The sequence below is a fragment of the Anoplophora glabripennis genome, unplaced genomic scaffold (assembly GCF_000390285.2).
Source record: "Anoplophora glabripennis isolate ALB-LARVAE unplaced genomic scaffold, Agla_2.0 scaffold3, whole genome shotgun sequence".
Taxonomy (NCBI): Eukaryota; Metazoa; Arthropoda; class Insecta; order Coleoptera; family Cerambycidae; genus Anoplophora; species Anoplophora glabripennis.
The window spans coordinates 471,393-486,393 of record NW_019416486.1 but is presented as its reverse complement, the minus strand read 5'-3'; the positions used below and the strand labels follow the sequence as shown (position 1 = coordinate 486,393).

Below are 15,001 nucleotides of genomic sequence, written 5' to 3'. Positions count from 1 at the left end.
AATTGGATTTGACGTGTGAAGCAGGTAATTAATAAAATAAAAATAATTTTATTTGAAATTCTTTTTTTAGAATATTCACTTTTAAAATAAAACTTTTTATTTAAGAAATATTACTTACCTTTATTCTGGTGTAAAACAGAAACATTTTTCTGTTAGCTTGAAATAAGTGGAAAGACTCTAAGAAAGGTTTCCTTAGAATAAACAAAGTATGTTTGAAAAAGAATTAAATTTTATTTTAATTAAAAAAAGTAAATTATATAAGCTGATAAATAAATATGTACAACTACAGTACTACAAACACTAACTGAATATTATCGACAAATTAATTATTTACGGCATTAGTGCCCAAAGCTTTCATAAGCTTATAGCAATCCTGCAATCGCTTTTTATCACCGACTCGTTCCAGAGTTTTGGCTGCTTCGACGAGCATTCCAGCCCTTTCGCCGGGCGAAGACAACAAAGGCCCTGGCAAATGTTTGCACGCCATGTATAAAGCTGCCGCGTGCTGCCTCTCGCCACCCATTTCATGGCCGTTTCTGTCACCTGAAACCACCAATACACCATAATAAATCGTTTGTCCAGAACTTGTAAAAGTTAGGAAAAATTTGCCGTCATCGTAAATTACAAATTTCTTTACACCAAAAAGTAATTTGAGTTTCAAACTAAATCCACTTTATAGAAAATCTGCCTTAAAATGGGGGAAAGTCTGTTATTTGTGCATTAATTCATATTTAGACAAACTGTGTAATAAAATCTATAAAAATATATATGTATAGGCTGGTTGCCTATTTGCTATAAAGCCCTCTTATAACAAAATTTTTTGATTTGAAGCAAAAGTTGCAGTTAATTTTCAAAATATTTATAAATTTCATAAAAAATAACTGGTATATTACATGAATTATACAAAAAATAGTTACCTTTACCACATATTATCGAAGTTTTCCCATGCCGCTGTCTCAAACTGCGATCTAGAAGCTGCTGGGTCCTACCGGGCGCAGCGCCTGCCATCAATCTGGCAGTGGCTTCGTACAAGAAGACTCTTGATAAAGCGGACTGAAATAAATTTAAAATTATAAATAATTATTTTGTCTTCAACTTTACTTCCGTTGCATGGAAACGAGTTAGAAAAACTTACGGGTATGTGTTCGGCGAGGGACCTCAAAGATGCCATATCGGCCTGGAAGGATGTCAAAGTGCTGTTTGAAACTGGACCTTTCAGGCCTTCCTCCACGCTGTCTTCCCAGAGGGAAGTCCTCGTTTCCAGTAACCAATCACAAACCAATAATTGCGCCAACTGAAATAATTATTCTCAATTTAAAATTTATTACAACAAAAATTACTGAATTTAGTTAACAGTAGAAATGTAAGCAGTGGTAAGGTTACACTGTTGTAAATAACCAATATTGGAAGTTTACTAGCAAGCTAACTTATAATTCTTGATTATTTTCCATTTTAATTAAAAAATTTAAAAAATTAAAACATTTTCAACTTAAAATTTCAACAGATTGACAATCCTATTTCACTTCACTATTTCATATTTACTATGTATTTGTCTGTTCTCCAGTATTTATTCCTTTTAACTAGCAGTCATGCCAATATTATGGAGGTATCCTTAAAAAGACGTCAGTTAGTCGAAGTACCATGCAAAAAATTTTCAAGTGTTTTAAAAAATATATTATTTTTGCATGATTTATTAAATATTAACTAATTCTGGTATATAGACAGGCATACGTTACTAAATTAAAGTAAATACTCAAATGAAATAAACAATTGCTCATAGCTGTGTTTATAAATATACGCAAGGACTTATTTAGGAAAACTAAAATACTTTATGTTCTTATTCTCTTTTTTTTCTTATTCAGCCATTTCAGCAGTTGAATCAGTGCTAAACATCAAATTGTGAATAATGGTTCTATGATAGCGCGTCTTTGGCAGAGATTGCATAGTTCGATCTGTTTTGTTGACCAATAGTTTTATAGCCATATGCTTGATCATTGTTTACACGATCGGAATATAAGTTTAGTTCAACATTTATTTTAGTTTTCAGTTTATCGGTTTGAGGTGTTTGTTGTACGTTAGGTATTTTCGCAACTTTCTGCATGAGGTAGGTATCAGTTTTTACTGATTGAGAAATACAATGTTGTGTCTTTCTGTAGTGTAAGGGTATAAGCTTATAAAGTTATTTATTTCAGTGTTTAGTGATATTACGGTATATTTGTGTCCTCATTTTCATTGTGAAAATAGAAATTTGGTATTCACGGATAAACGTCATAATCATTTTGAACTTTAGATGGTATTAAATTAATATTAGAAAAAGAACGACATACGAGGTCTGTTAAAAAAATATCCGACCTTATTTTGTTTTGTGAAAACCTGATGGATTTGAATCAAACGCGTTTGCATGAGCAGATTAAGGAGTGGTACAACCGGTTTAAAGACGGCCGCACATCGGTGGAGAGCGAACCATGCTCCGGTCGGCCATCAACATGCCGAAATGACAAGGTCATTGCCAAAGTGAATGCTGTGGTGATGTGGGACCGTCGTGTGACTATTTGTGAAATTGCGGAAGAGATGGGCATCAGCACTTTTTCGGCACATTCCATTATGACCCAGGATTTGGCCATTCAGAGAGTTGCAGCGAAATTCGTGCCGAAACTGCTCACGGTGGCACAAAAGCAACTTCGTATTGAAATCTCACAGGACATGCTGGATTCCACAAACAGTGATCCCGACTTCATAAACACCATCATCACTGGTAACGAGTCACAGTGACGGTCCTCGCAGTGGAAGCATTCCACGTCACCAAGTCCAAAGAAGGCCCACCAAGTGCGCAGCAACGTCAAAGTGATGCTGACTGCTTTCCTTGACTCCCACGGTGTGGTACACCACGAGTACGCACCTCAGGAGCAGATAATCACCAAACAATACTACAGGGATGTCCTCAGACGCCTACGTGATGTTGTGCGGCGCAAGAGACCTGATTTGTGGTCAACAAGAAATTGGCGCGTTCATCACTACAATGCTCCAGCACATTCCTCGCACTTGATTGAGACTTTTTTGGTGAAAAATCACATTCCTGTGGTTTGACAGGCTCCTTACTCTCCTGATATGGCCCCCTGGGACTTCTGGCTGCTCCCCAGACTCAAGAGGCCATTGAAAGGAAAGCGATTTCAGACAAGAGAGGACATTATAGCTGCAACGACAGCCGAGCTAAACTCCATACTGAAAGAGGGTTTTCAATGCTCCATGTATGCCAGATTTTTTCTTGGGCCAAAGGTTGGATACTTTTCTAATAGACCTCGTATACTGCTCAGCAATTTAACAGCTTTACAGCAGTAGTGAAACAATTTCAAAAACTTTATTGGATGGATTTGTCCATCAAATAATTACTTTCTGTTTTGGTTAACAAAATAATTAGATTTCTCAATAATGTCGGTCATTGGTGGGTTATTGTCGCTTTGGTAGTAGCAATTGCTTTTAACGCGATGACAGGTGCTACTTAAGTTAGGCAAACTGATTGAATAAAAAAAATGGAAAACGACCTCACTTCATAGAAATACTTACCAAAATTGTTAACATAATTCTTGATGAGTGGAATGTCCTTTAGGATGCACTGAAGGAACACTGCATTCTAACTAAACATGCAATGCAACTACAATGCACTCTAACCGACACTTCTTAATCCCTTCCAAATTATTAACAAGAAATGAATTTAAAACACTTGTTTATTATAGTCATGGTCAAAATTATCGAATATTTTTTATCGTCATTTGCCTTATTGATTAAAATTTCTCAGAAAACATGTTCACGGAAATATACATTAGAAAAATATTCTTCACAGATGAAACCCGAATTTAATTGTGGAAGCCAGATGGGAGGAACCATGAATACAGAAAGAATGCTTTTGGGAGGTATGAATTGGGAGAGAAGCAACAAAATCGTGGAAGTGATTGGATGAATGACAGATGACTTACACATCGAAAACATCTTGCAAGGTTATATTTTGCCATATGTCAATTATATTGGATACAAAAAATATATACAGTGTGTCCGCGGATTGAGTGCACGTGGGGTGTGAATGATAAAAATTTTTCGAGTTGAAATTTGAGCTTCTCGGCATCATCTCTGCTTGACCTTAAACTAGGAAGTAGACAAAATTAGTCCAATTAATTAATATACAAGGTGTTTTCAAAATCAAAATGAATTTTCAACCATTACACATCACTCGGCGCGCTTGGTAAATTCTGTGTAGACGTTTTAGATTTCTTAATTGGGGATGGCATTAATTGTATGTTGTGTTAGTCTTTGTTTCAATTCAAATAAATCGTTACTCCGCGGGGACTCGAGATCGCCTCAAATAAAAGTCCATTAGAGTTAAATCAGAATAGGAAGCCAAGGAATTAGGCCATTTCGCCCAATCCACCATCCAGGAAATTGACCATGTAGCCATTCTCGAATGATTCACATTGAATGCTCTGGATGTCCGTCGTGTTGGAAAGTAAAGAAAAAAAAACAAAGTTGGCCGATCAAATTGAAAATTGATGATCTGTCGTAACTTTTAGTTCTCAATAACTTTCTTAAGTAAATATTTTTGATATTTTTAAAAACAAAGGTACTTTACTTGACAATTTTTGAAAATTCATCATAAAAACACCCTGTGCATTAATTGGACTAAAATTTTCAACTTATCAGTTAAAGGCCAAGAAGAGATGAAGCCCAGAAGCACAAATTTTAACTCGAAAAATTTTTGTCACGTTGCTCACGTGCGCTCAATCCGTGGACACACTGTATAACAATGCACGTTAACGCTCGGCCACACGCAACTAGCATAGCGATTAATTTCTCCATTCAGTCCCCATTCCAACATACCCTAGATTTAAATCCAATGGGACCAACTAAAACGCCGGATATGACAAGAAATTCCATTCCAAGTACAAGATCCCAATAACATTTAAGCTTAAAGTAAATATCCTTAACTTTTATAAAATTTAGCAAATGCTTCTTTTTCAAGATTTTCTCATCATAAAAACTTGTAAAATAAACTGTTCTTCCTAGTACCAAGTGTTTGAATGACTTAATCCGAATTTATTTTTACAAAAAGAAATTAAAATTTCAAAATATTCAATAATTTTGCGGAAAAATTTAAAAAAAGTACAATTTCAAATTTATTAAACTTAGTTCGTCAAAAGTAAATAAACTTACCAAGACCAAGTTATCCTTCTGCTTACAACTGGTGTAAGTCAAACTGTCCGCCAGCAAATGGCTAGCGTAGTCGCACTGCGCCAGAATCTTCCTGGTATCGACTTTAATTTCCGAATCGATGTAATTCTTACGGGCTATAAAAGCCGCTACGATAGATTTAGGCAGGGGATCGTTTAGAGAGGCCAGGGCCTCCGGGATGAACAATATTTTGTTATACAGAGGCTCCAGACTGGTGTCGTTGTCCAACAGCCAGTGACAAGCTATGGATATGAAGGTGGTCCACCATTGGGCTATGGGGTCTTGATAACCTAAAAAACAGAATTAATTTTCTCAATTTTCTTAAATTATTATCATTGATATTTCTACAGGGTGTCCAGAAGCTATGAGCAAAGAACTTTGTGATTCTGGCCATAAAAATAATAGTACAAAAAAAAGTATAATATTGTTCCAAAAACTCAATATTAATGGGATTACGTGACCTGAAAATATTGTTTTGTAATGTTTTGCTATAACAAGTTTTTTCAAATTTAGCGGGTTTACATAGTCCCGGCTATTAAATTTTAAGACGGATTTTATTGTGGGGATGTACCTGGAACTATCTATGTGCGGTCAACGGAACTACGTAGTGACCAAACAAAATTTTATCAGTATATGTATGTCTACCACGAAGTTATGATGTTTTTGACAGTTATCATGGAAACGCACATTGAAAAGTGTACAGCAAGTAAGTTCTGTTTAAAAGCCAGTAAAACAGCTACGAAAACATATCGACTGTTACAAATGGCATACGGTGAGGACTGTATGTCACATTCAACTGTATTCCTGTGGTTCGGGAGGTTTCGTGATGGCCCAGACAGCGTGCACGATGACGAGGGGACGGGACGTCCCTATACAAGTCCAACAAACGAAAACATTGAAGCTGCGCGCTCTACGCTGAAAAATGTTTGTCGATCAATCGTACACAGTCTGCCAACATTCTGATTATTGATCGCTAATCAGACTTCAATGCAGAGGGCACAGCTTCGATGTTTTAGTTCGTTTGGCTTGTGCGACGACACACTCCGTCCTGTAGTAGTTATGCATGCCTCGTCCATCACAAAACTTCTCAAACCATAGGAACACAGTTGGATGTGATAAACGCTTTTCATCGTACACCATTTGTAAAAGTTGATACGTTTCCGTGGCTGTTTTGCTGGCTTTAAAACAGAACTTGATTGTTCTACGATGTTCAATGTGCATTTCCATGATTACTATTAAAAACTCACTTCACACAAAACGTTATAACTTCGTGGTAGATACACTCGGAGGGCTTGCCGCTACGTAGTTCCGTTGACTGCACATAGATAGTGCCACACACTTCGCCACAATACAATCTGTCAAAACTTATTAGCTGGACTGTGTGTTATGTTTCAATGATAATTTTAAATGTAGGTATAGTTAAAACAAATTTAGAAATATGTTTTTTAAAGCCCTGAAAATTATGTAAAAAATAACAACAAAACGTTACCAAAGAATCATTTTTTTTTAATTAATTCTAAATGTTTTAGTTTAAGAGTTTTATTAAGTTTAATTAAGGGAAATTAAGTTTAATTAAGGGAAATTAAGTTTAATTAAGGGAAATTAAGTTTAATTAAGGGAAATTAAGTTTAATTAAGGGAAATTAAGTTTAATTAAGGGAAATTAAGTTTAATTAAGATACCTATTATATCTTTAATTTTTAAAATTATTTTTTAAAATCTATTTTTTTTCAAACAATGCTTTTACTTTATGTTCAAATCCCGTTTTATTTAAGTTGCAAAAAAAAGTAAATTTTAATTGTTTTTAAGAATTTGCCAAAAACAAATGCATTTTTTGCTTTTTTAAGATCTTTTTTCATATTTACATTTGCCAAATTAAAAATAAATCACTAAAGTGAAACAAAATATAAATTAAAAAAAAATTGCTATTTTTTTTGTTTAACCCCATTGATATTGAAAATTTCAAATAATCTAGAAAAAATTTGCACCATTACTTATAGGAGTTTCTATAAAATTTTTCGCTCCTAGGTCATAAACACCCAATACTTTTTACACTTACTTTGCCCAGCACTTGACCCAAATATAGTTTTGGCGTCGACGTTCGTACTATCACTCAGCAAATCGATGTACGCCAAAGCGTCGCTTATATCAGTTTTCTTGTCCTGGCCGTTTTCGCTTTTCTGGCCCGGAGACAGTATGATTTGCATTGCTTTTTGCAAGAGGTGTTCGTGATAAATCTACGATGAAATAAAAGTATAAAATTTTATTTTCACGCTATCCTACAAACCACCCACCTTCATTTGAACGGCCAGAGGATCAAGGATATTTCCGCTTGAGGTGAACGGTAGACATTTACCTTTTACTACCTTGGTAAATTTGTGCGAAATGAAAAATTTATAACCGTATGGGGTAAACAACCATTGCAGGCGAGTCGGAATGGAATCACAAGAGTTAGTCGATGATAGTTGGGCCAACCCTATGTAATATCTAAAACATACGTAATAGCAATAATTTACAACGAATTCAAACTACATAATATTTAGAAAGCTGAAATGGGATGTTTTACTCCACCCGCCATATTCACTAGATATTGCTCCATTGCATTACTACTTGTTTCAACCTATGGAACACGGCCTGGCTAAAAAGCACTTCCAATCTTACGATGATATACAAAATTGGATCGATTGCATGTGCTGCCCGTAAGATGGGAAAAAGTAGTGGCTAGCTACAGATAATACTTTGAAAAATAATAATGTACACAATTTTTCACAATAAAGCCTTGAATTTACAAAAATATCCACCAAAATTAATTCACAGTTCATGTATTATACATGATATCCCACAAGTATGGACAGACCAGAATAATTCGGAAGTAAAAACGGAAAAACGTTTCATACAAAAGTTTCTGGATTTTTTCCAGGCTATTCAATGATGACCTTGAATTTTACCTTGAAAGTTATTTCAAGGTCAAGGTAATTTTTTCAAATGGGAACCCCTACTTTTTATCATGCCATTGGAAAGCGCGGAAAATTTTACGTCCGAATATAGCTTTGTCCATGACCTTGAGATCATGGTTATTTCAAGGTAGGGGTCCATCTTTGTGAGGGTAACCCATATTTTTTATTGTGGAGTTAGAAAGAGTGGAAAATTTTGCTTCCGAACATGACTTCATGACCTTTATTTTTTAGACCACTTCAGACCACTTTTGTATGAAACGTTTTTCCGTATATCCGTTTACTTCCGAGGTATTCTGCGGTTTCCAGGCGGTATCTATCAAAAATCTTATTTGACATTAAAATGACCTTGACATGGTCATGGTCAAAGTCATATTTGGACGTAAAATTTTCTGCTCTTTTCAATGGCGTGAAAAAAAGTAGGGGTTCACTTTTAAAAAAATGACTGACCTTGAAATGGCCTTCAAGATCAAGGCCAAAGTCAAATTCAAGGTCATCATTGAATAGCCCGGAAAAAATCCTGAAACTTTTGTATGAAACGTTTTTCCGTATAGCCCTTTACTTCCAAGTTATTCTGGGGTTTCCATACTTTTGGGATACCCTGTATAAAAAAAGAAAACCAGAAAAAAGGAAAACATTTAAAAATAATGAATGCCTTATTTTAAGAAGAAATATAACTATATTAAATATAATAATTTATTTACTACATTTCCACATTAAAAATCTATTTTTGTAATAAGGAATAACTTTAGTAGGGATTCAGTTTTTTAGGAACTTTTTGAAAAATATTACCTATTTTCTCCGTGTACTTTAAAATATTGTTTAAGTACCTACTAATTTGGCAGATTTGAAATATCATTTAAAGTTTTCAATAAAAACTTTTTGTTCCTATTTTTTTTAAAGCACTGTGTTTAGTTTGTGAAAATATCAGTGTCAATAATATCTGGCATTGACCTAATTTAGGTGAACTACATATCAATCCACCTAGACAACAGGACGCTAGACAAGCATACAAAAACAAACGGCCAACATTAATACGGCGAACAAGAATGACTAAATATCTCACCGATTATCAACATTTGATTACAATAGTGATGTCAAAGATTTTAAAAATTATATTATATATAATTTCTAAATATATGTTTAAATTTATATTATTTTTTTTATATGAGGACACAGTAAAATACCCTGTACATCAAAGGTAAGAACAATATTATTGAAATATTGTGCAAGCAATCCAATTTACTCACCTCTGAGCAAAATGTAGGAAATTCGGTAAACTAGCCTTTATCCGCAGTGCGACGCCAACGTAAATATCTATCATATCGACCGGCTTTATCCTGCCCTTGGCAGCTTCGGCCAGATTTAAGGCGCTCAGAGAAGTCGTAAGGCCGAACATGTGACACGTTTCTTCGGGCCCATCAATCAGCTGAATTTTATGCAAATCATTATACACCAGAGCCAATTCTTTGCAGGACGTTTGCGCCTCAAACCTGGTTATTCTACAAAAAAAAACGTAATTACTAGAAATAAGTAATATAAAAGAAAATACAAAGAAAAAAAAACTTATTTTGTGTAAACAACTTACCCGTCCACGAAGAAGCCTCCCGAATGCCGTGACAGCCACCTTCCAATCCACAATCTGTGCATAACCTGCCTGAACATTTGCCAACAAAGACAGAGAACTAACTCAAAGCGACTTGTTGGTAAAATTATTCCATAAGTCTGTAGGCCTCTCAGTAGTTCCTGTTTAGCCTCCATCTTTTCACCCTGAAACAAATAAAACCAACACATCACAATGAAAAAATTTAAATCCTGACATTATTTTACCTTTGCGAGTAGCACGTCTGCTTGTCTCCTATGTGTCCAATATTTTTGAGCTTCTTTTGATTTACTCGGTATTATAGGATCTCCGTAAACAAACATTTTCACCAAGCAGAAGCCAAATATAAATATGTTTATAAGCCACAGCAAGAAAGCCGAGGGAGAGACAGAAACCGATGTCGATTCATTCACTAAAAAAGTATGATAAATGGACCTCAACCTTAAAGTTGATTTTCTCGTGTGATTAACTCAAGATTGACACTTTTGTTTTAAATATAGATTTATTGGTCAGTAAAGACACTGAAATAGAATTTTCATTGAAATTTCAGTTTTCAGCATATATTTGAAGGGAAGAATATGTTTCTCCTCGAAACTTAAAACACAAACACAACTGTGTATCTCAAATAGTAACAGAGATAATGACGAAAATAAAAAACAAATTATTCAGAAAAGATGGGACTACAATTTGATTTAAGTAAATGTTTGTTATCTTAGCATGCTCTACACTTTATTTCATATTTCAGAGAAAAAACATCTTATCTCTTTCACTCAGTATATTCTAAAAACTGATATTCAGTGTACCGTTATTTGTACTCTAGTCATTACTGAGGAATAAACTTAATTCAAAGTAAAGATTGGTGAAATCAAATGGGCCAGACATCAAAAAATCAACTTTGAAATTAGAACACATTTTTTCATTCAGATACAAAATTTGTCTTCATATGACTTACATCCCAAAATTCCTCTTCTGTTGGGTTCAGTTTCACCGCCATATCCCATACTATTTCTATTCAGGATATATCCAAACGGATTTACGACAACCATTACAAACATGAACATGCACAAAGTCAACCTGGAACTGTCCAACATTCCTCTCGTAAGAGTCATGCTCTCGTCCTCCATCTCATCTTTAATATTAGCGCTGTATTCAGGGCTAGGTGGTAGAGAATGTTCGGGTGATAGAGAGTGGTCAGAATGTGGAGGCGTATCTTCAGGACTGTATTTCAAGTTCGTACCGGTAGTGAGCAGGCCTTTGAGTGTGTTTTGTCTTGCGGCCATCTTCAAAGCCATGTTTTCTTGTTTTAGCTTAGTATTTGAATTTTGTAGAAAACGGATGTATTCGATTGTCCTTCTTAGAATCGCCGATTTGTTCAACTAAAAAGTTTTTTCTTTGAAAATACCATTTTAGATTCGTTATAAACTCGACATCGTTAAAAATCACTTACAATGCAATTATATTTAGAGGATAATGGATTTTAAAATGAAAAGATGCAATTTTTAAGAAGAATTTTGGAATAAGAAAAAATACCCGGAATTGGAAGACATCTGCAAATTGGTGGTACTATATAGTTGTGTTGGGGCATAAGGGTGTAGGCAATACATTTTTGGACCTGTGTAGATTCCATGACGCTTTGAATATGAGGGATTGAAAATTAATTATGCCTTAAGTTACAGCATTGTGAAGTTTGAAGATTGGAATGTTTTATGAAAAATTTAAAAAAAAAAACTGATAATGAAAAAAATATATATATTTCGCACATACATGTGCAACACTTATCAAGTTTGTAGGGTCGACAACCATCCAAGTAGTTGAGTTATAGATATTACAAAAATGTTTCTGACTGAATTTAGACCAACTGTTTGAAAATTGAGGTCAAATTTCTCTTTTTCTTTCTCTTTTAATATAATTACAATCCAATATTATCTGTTTTACTTTAACTCATTTAGATACATAATTACAATATACGGCCCAGTTTTCAACCACTTTATTCCAGTGCCTCGATTTCTTTTTATAATTTTTAACCAAGTGGTCGAAAAATTGATCCATTTTTGGCAAGCTGATTTTATTTATATAGATTTATTTTACTTAATAGGCATTTTGTTTTTTAATCTATTGAAATTTGTTCTTTTAACCACATTAACGCCGACAGTAGCAAAAAAAATAAAATTACGATTATTACTACATTCTAGAAAATAGAAAAGAATATTCTCTAAAAATTAAGTCTTTTACTTTATCAGTTATTACTTTAATATTAATATTACCCTTTAATTCAAGCAAGATCGGCCATTTTTGATAAAAATTCTCCAATTTGAGGGGATGATTGAAAATGGGTATATTTATTGTCAACGTCGACAGCAGTTACAGATAAAATCAGGTACCAAATGAGTTTTCAATTATTTTGTTGTTTAAAAATCTTTTAGTTCACAAAAACAAAATTAATTTTATATTTAGCAAGTTTAAAGTAAAAATTTTACTAAATGGTGGAATATCAACACAAAAAAGATGTAATAAAATCCTCAATAAATATTTAAATGTGAATTAGTGAATTTAAACATAAAACAACTCACTTTTGCATCTTCTCCCACGATCATATTCTTCAGTTCGATAATTTTGTCGTTAATACTTGTACGATACTTTCTTTCAATTGCATTGTGTGCACTTCTCTTAACCTCTTTCACTTTCTGCTCTTTTACGGGTTGAACACGATTTATCGCTACTTTGCTGTCACTATCCAGAACTAATGGTATTCCACTTGTTATGATTCCATTAGTGTTCAATAGAGTATGGATGGGCTGACATGTATTATTAGACACTGCTGTAGTGTACATAACTGTTGGTGGGTTTACCTAATGAAATGTTAAAATATATTTTTTATATATTAAGTACAATGTTGCATACCTGCGAATCGCTTTTTATTATTTTCGCTTGGAGTACAACTGGCTGCATTTGCTCAGATGAAATCTGTTGAATATTCTGCAAAACCACAGGCCGACTCTTTTGTTTTGGTGGAGTAGTATTGCTTTGTAGAATTATATGCTGGTTCTGAATAGGTAAACTCGTATACACAAGTGGTTGTGTAGTTTGCGAGAGGTTTTCGGATGAAATTATAACAGCTGTTTGGTTTTGAATGGGCAGAGTCACATTTTTTAACTGTATGTTTTGAACAACAGGGCTACTCTTTGTTTGTGTGGGAGAGGGAGAATATTTGGGACTTCGATTAATATGTTGTGGAGTGCTTGTATAAGACGGTGATACTTGCGGTGTGTCAAATATAGAGCTCTGTTGATCTAAAGGAAGGCTTGGAGGGAGAGTAGCCTGTGAGTTTAGGAAAGGGCTCGGATTATGCAAGTCTATTAAATCTAATGACGAAATATCCTCCATAAGGAGATCATCATCTAAATGGGACAAAGCCTCATCGCCAAACAAATCACTTTTCATCAACTCGTTTTCACAATGTTTGAAAATATCTAAAATCAACAAACCCTGTTCAGTTCAGTCAGACCTTATAAGTAAACAATTGATAAATACTTACCGTCAATGCCAGCTAGTTCTGGTATAAGATTGAAATCACCGGGTGAGGTGAAATGAGATATATTTTCTTCCATTTTTCTTGTCACTAATATTTTTTGATGGCCTTTAATAAAGTCGTTCTATAGAATCACCATACAACGACTAGCGAATCAAATGTGAGAGGAATGAGGTGATTTGTGACGTCACTGTTGTTGATGTTGATGCTCATAGTTGCGCCACCTAATGGATGAAGCTATAACGACCATGTCTTGGAAGAAGAATTCTTTTAATTCTATTCTGTATACAAACCTATTCTAGATAGAAATTACACGGCGTCCCTGGGTGAGCGGCGACAAACGGCCGGTGCGGCCGGCGCGTTCGACGCGGTTGAAATGGCCGACGCGATGCTAACGTCTATTTCTGTTAAGAGTGCAGGTCCATTCTCTCGAATGGTCGATTATATAATTCTCATATAATTTTTAAGATTTAAAAATGTAAACTGAAGCGGCAGAGGCGGAATTATCAAATAATTTGATCGCGTCGTCCGCATGAAAACCGCACGAGCCGCTTGTGCCGGGCGGTACCTCGTACGTAGGACAGAACCTATGATGCTCTAATTTTGAAAATCACTGCTTCGGCCGTTCCGGTCGCACCGGCCGCACCGGCCGTTTGTCGCCGCTTACCCAGGACGCCGTGTTAATTGTAACCTACCGTACACAGAAATCTACTCTGCAAACTAGAGAATGATTCAATGGAAATATTTCCTTTAACATCTATACTGTAGATGGCGTGGATCATGTTTAGATTTAAAATTTTATTCTATTTGATTATTTTCTAGCTGTATATCTAAACATTACAATACAACAATTAAATATAAATAAACATACGGAACCTTTGAAAACGGCAAATAAAAGTAATTTTATTTCGTTAGTGCTAACTTAAAGATTTAAAAAAATATTACCAAATATGCACTGGGCGATCTATTTAACACAGAAATCGTTTAGTATTGTTAAATCGTATGTGTAATTCTAACTTGTAATCATTCTCTTATTTGTCGGCTTTTAGAAAAAATATAAATAATAAGTTTTTAAAATTAAAATTGAGTTTTAAATCGAAACAGCAGAAAAACTCAATTTATCTTTGATAAAAATCTACGAACTAATTAAAACATCTAGTATAATTGAAAGTATATCAAAAATATTTATTTCAAGTATTTGTAATATTGCTCGCACGTTTTGTATTTTAAGGGACGAAATTCCTTCCACATTTAACTGTTTTTATTTGAACGCTTAGGGCAAACTAGGCGTAGGTTGTAACACCCGTGTTTAAATCTATGCTGAACAATATTAACGTTATTGTAAATCACTTTTATTACACGATAAATCTTTTTTATGGACATCTCTATATACATGTACCTGCTCATTAAAATAATAGGATTTAAACTGAACAGATAATTATTTACTGAACGCATAGATTCATATAAAAAAAATAATATAGAAACTCACGTGCTGTTACATAATAAACGAAAATACCTATAGATGTAAACATATTATTCGCAATACGTACTTTTAAAACCGTTTATAGTAAATAAGTTAGTATAAAAATGCAGAAAATTGACATCTGCATGTATAGAGGGATAATTTTACCAACGTTTTTGTATATCATCGAAATTTGATCTTCTGATTGTTTTTAACTTCAACGCCCTTTCATAA

General features: G+C 34.3%; 1 protein-coding gene across 2 annotated transcripts; it reads right to left on the bottom strand.

The window, feature by feature from the left end:
* Positions 1 to 211: 211 nt before the first annotated feature.
* Positions 212 to 13,459, bottom strand: LOC108917738 (sterol regulatory element-binding protein 1). Of its 2 annotated transcripts, none has more exons than XM_018724486.1 (13): positions 13,312 to 13,459; positions 12,678 to 13,246; positions 12,347 to 12,625; positions 10,729 to 11,152; positions 10,004 to 10,188; positions 9,762 to 9,943; positions 9,424 to 9,675; positions 7,514 to 7,706; positions 7,279 to 7,456; positions 5,203 to 5,510; positions 1,136 to 1,294; positions 918 to 1,053; positions 212 to 543 (listed from the first exon to the last, which is right to left on the bottom strand). In XM_018724486.1, exons 1-13 carry the CDS (start codon positions 13,382 to 13,384, stop codon positions 323 to 325), a joined length of 3,159 nt encoding a protein of 1,052 aa, XP_018580002.1. In that variant the 5' UTR covers positions 13,385 to 13,459; the 3' UTR covers positions 212 to 322. The 2 variants fall into 2 exon arrangements, with proteins under 2 accessions (XP_018580002.1, XP_018580011.1); XM_018724495.1 differs by having other exon boundaries at positions 924 to 1,053.
* Positions 13,460 to 15,001: the final 1,542 nt, after the last annotated feature.

Bases quoted from the DNA above. Each gene is read 5' to 3' on its own strand.
- LOC108917738 (XM_018724486.1), bottom strand. From the start codon at position 13,384: ATGGAAGAAAATATATCTCATTTCACCTCACCCGGTGATTTCAATCTT. The intron at 12,626-12,677 runs GTATGCAACATT...ACATTTCATTAG, and splicing joins TAATAAAAAGCGATTCGCAG to GTAAACCCACCAACAGTTAT. The intron at 7,707-9,423 runs GTGAGTAAATTG...CGTATGTTTTAG, and splicing joins TTCCTACATTTTGCTCAGAG to ATATTACATAGGGTTGGCCC.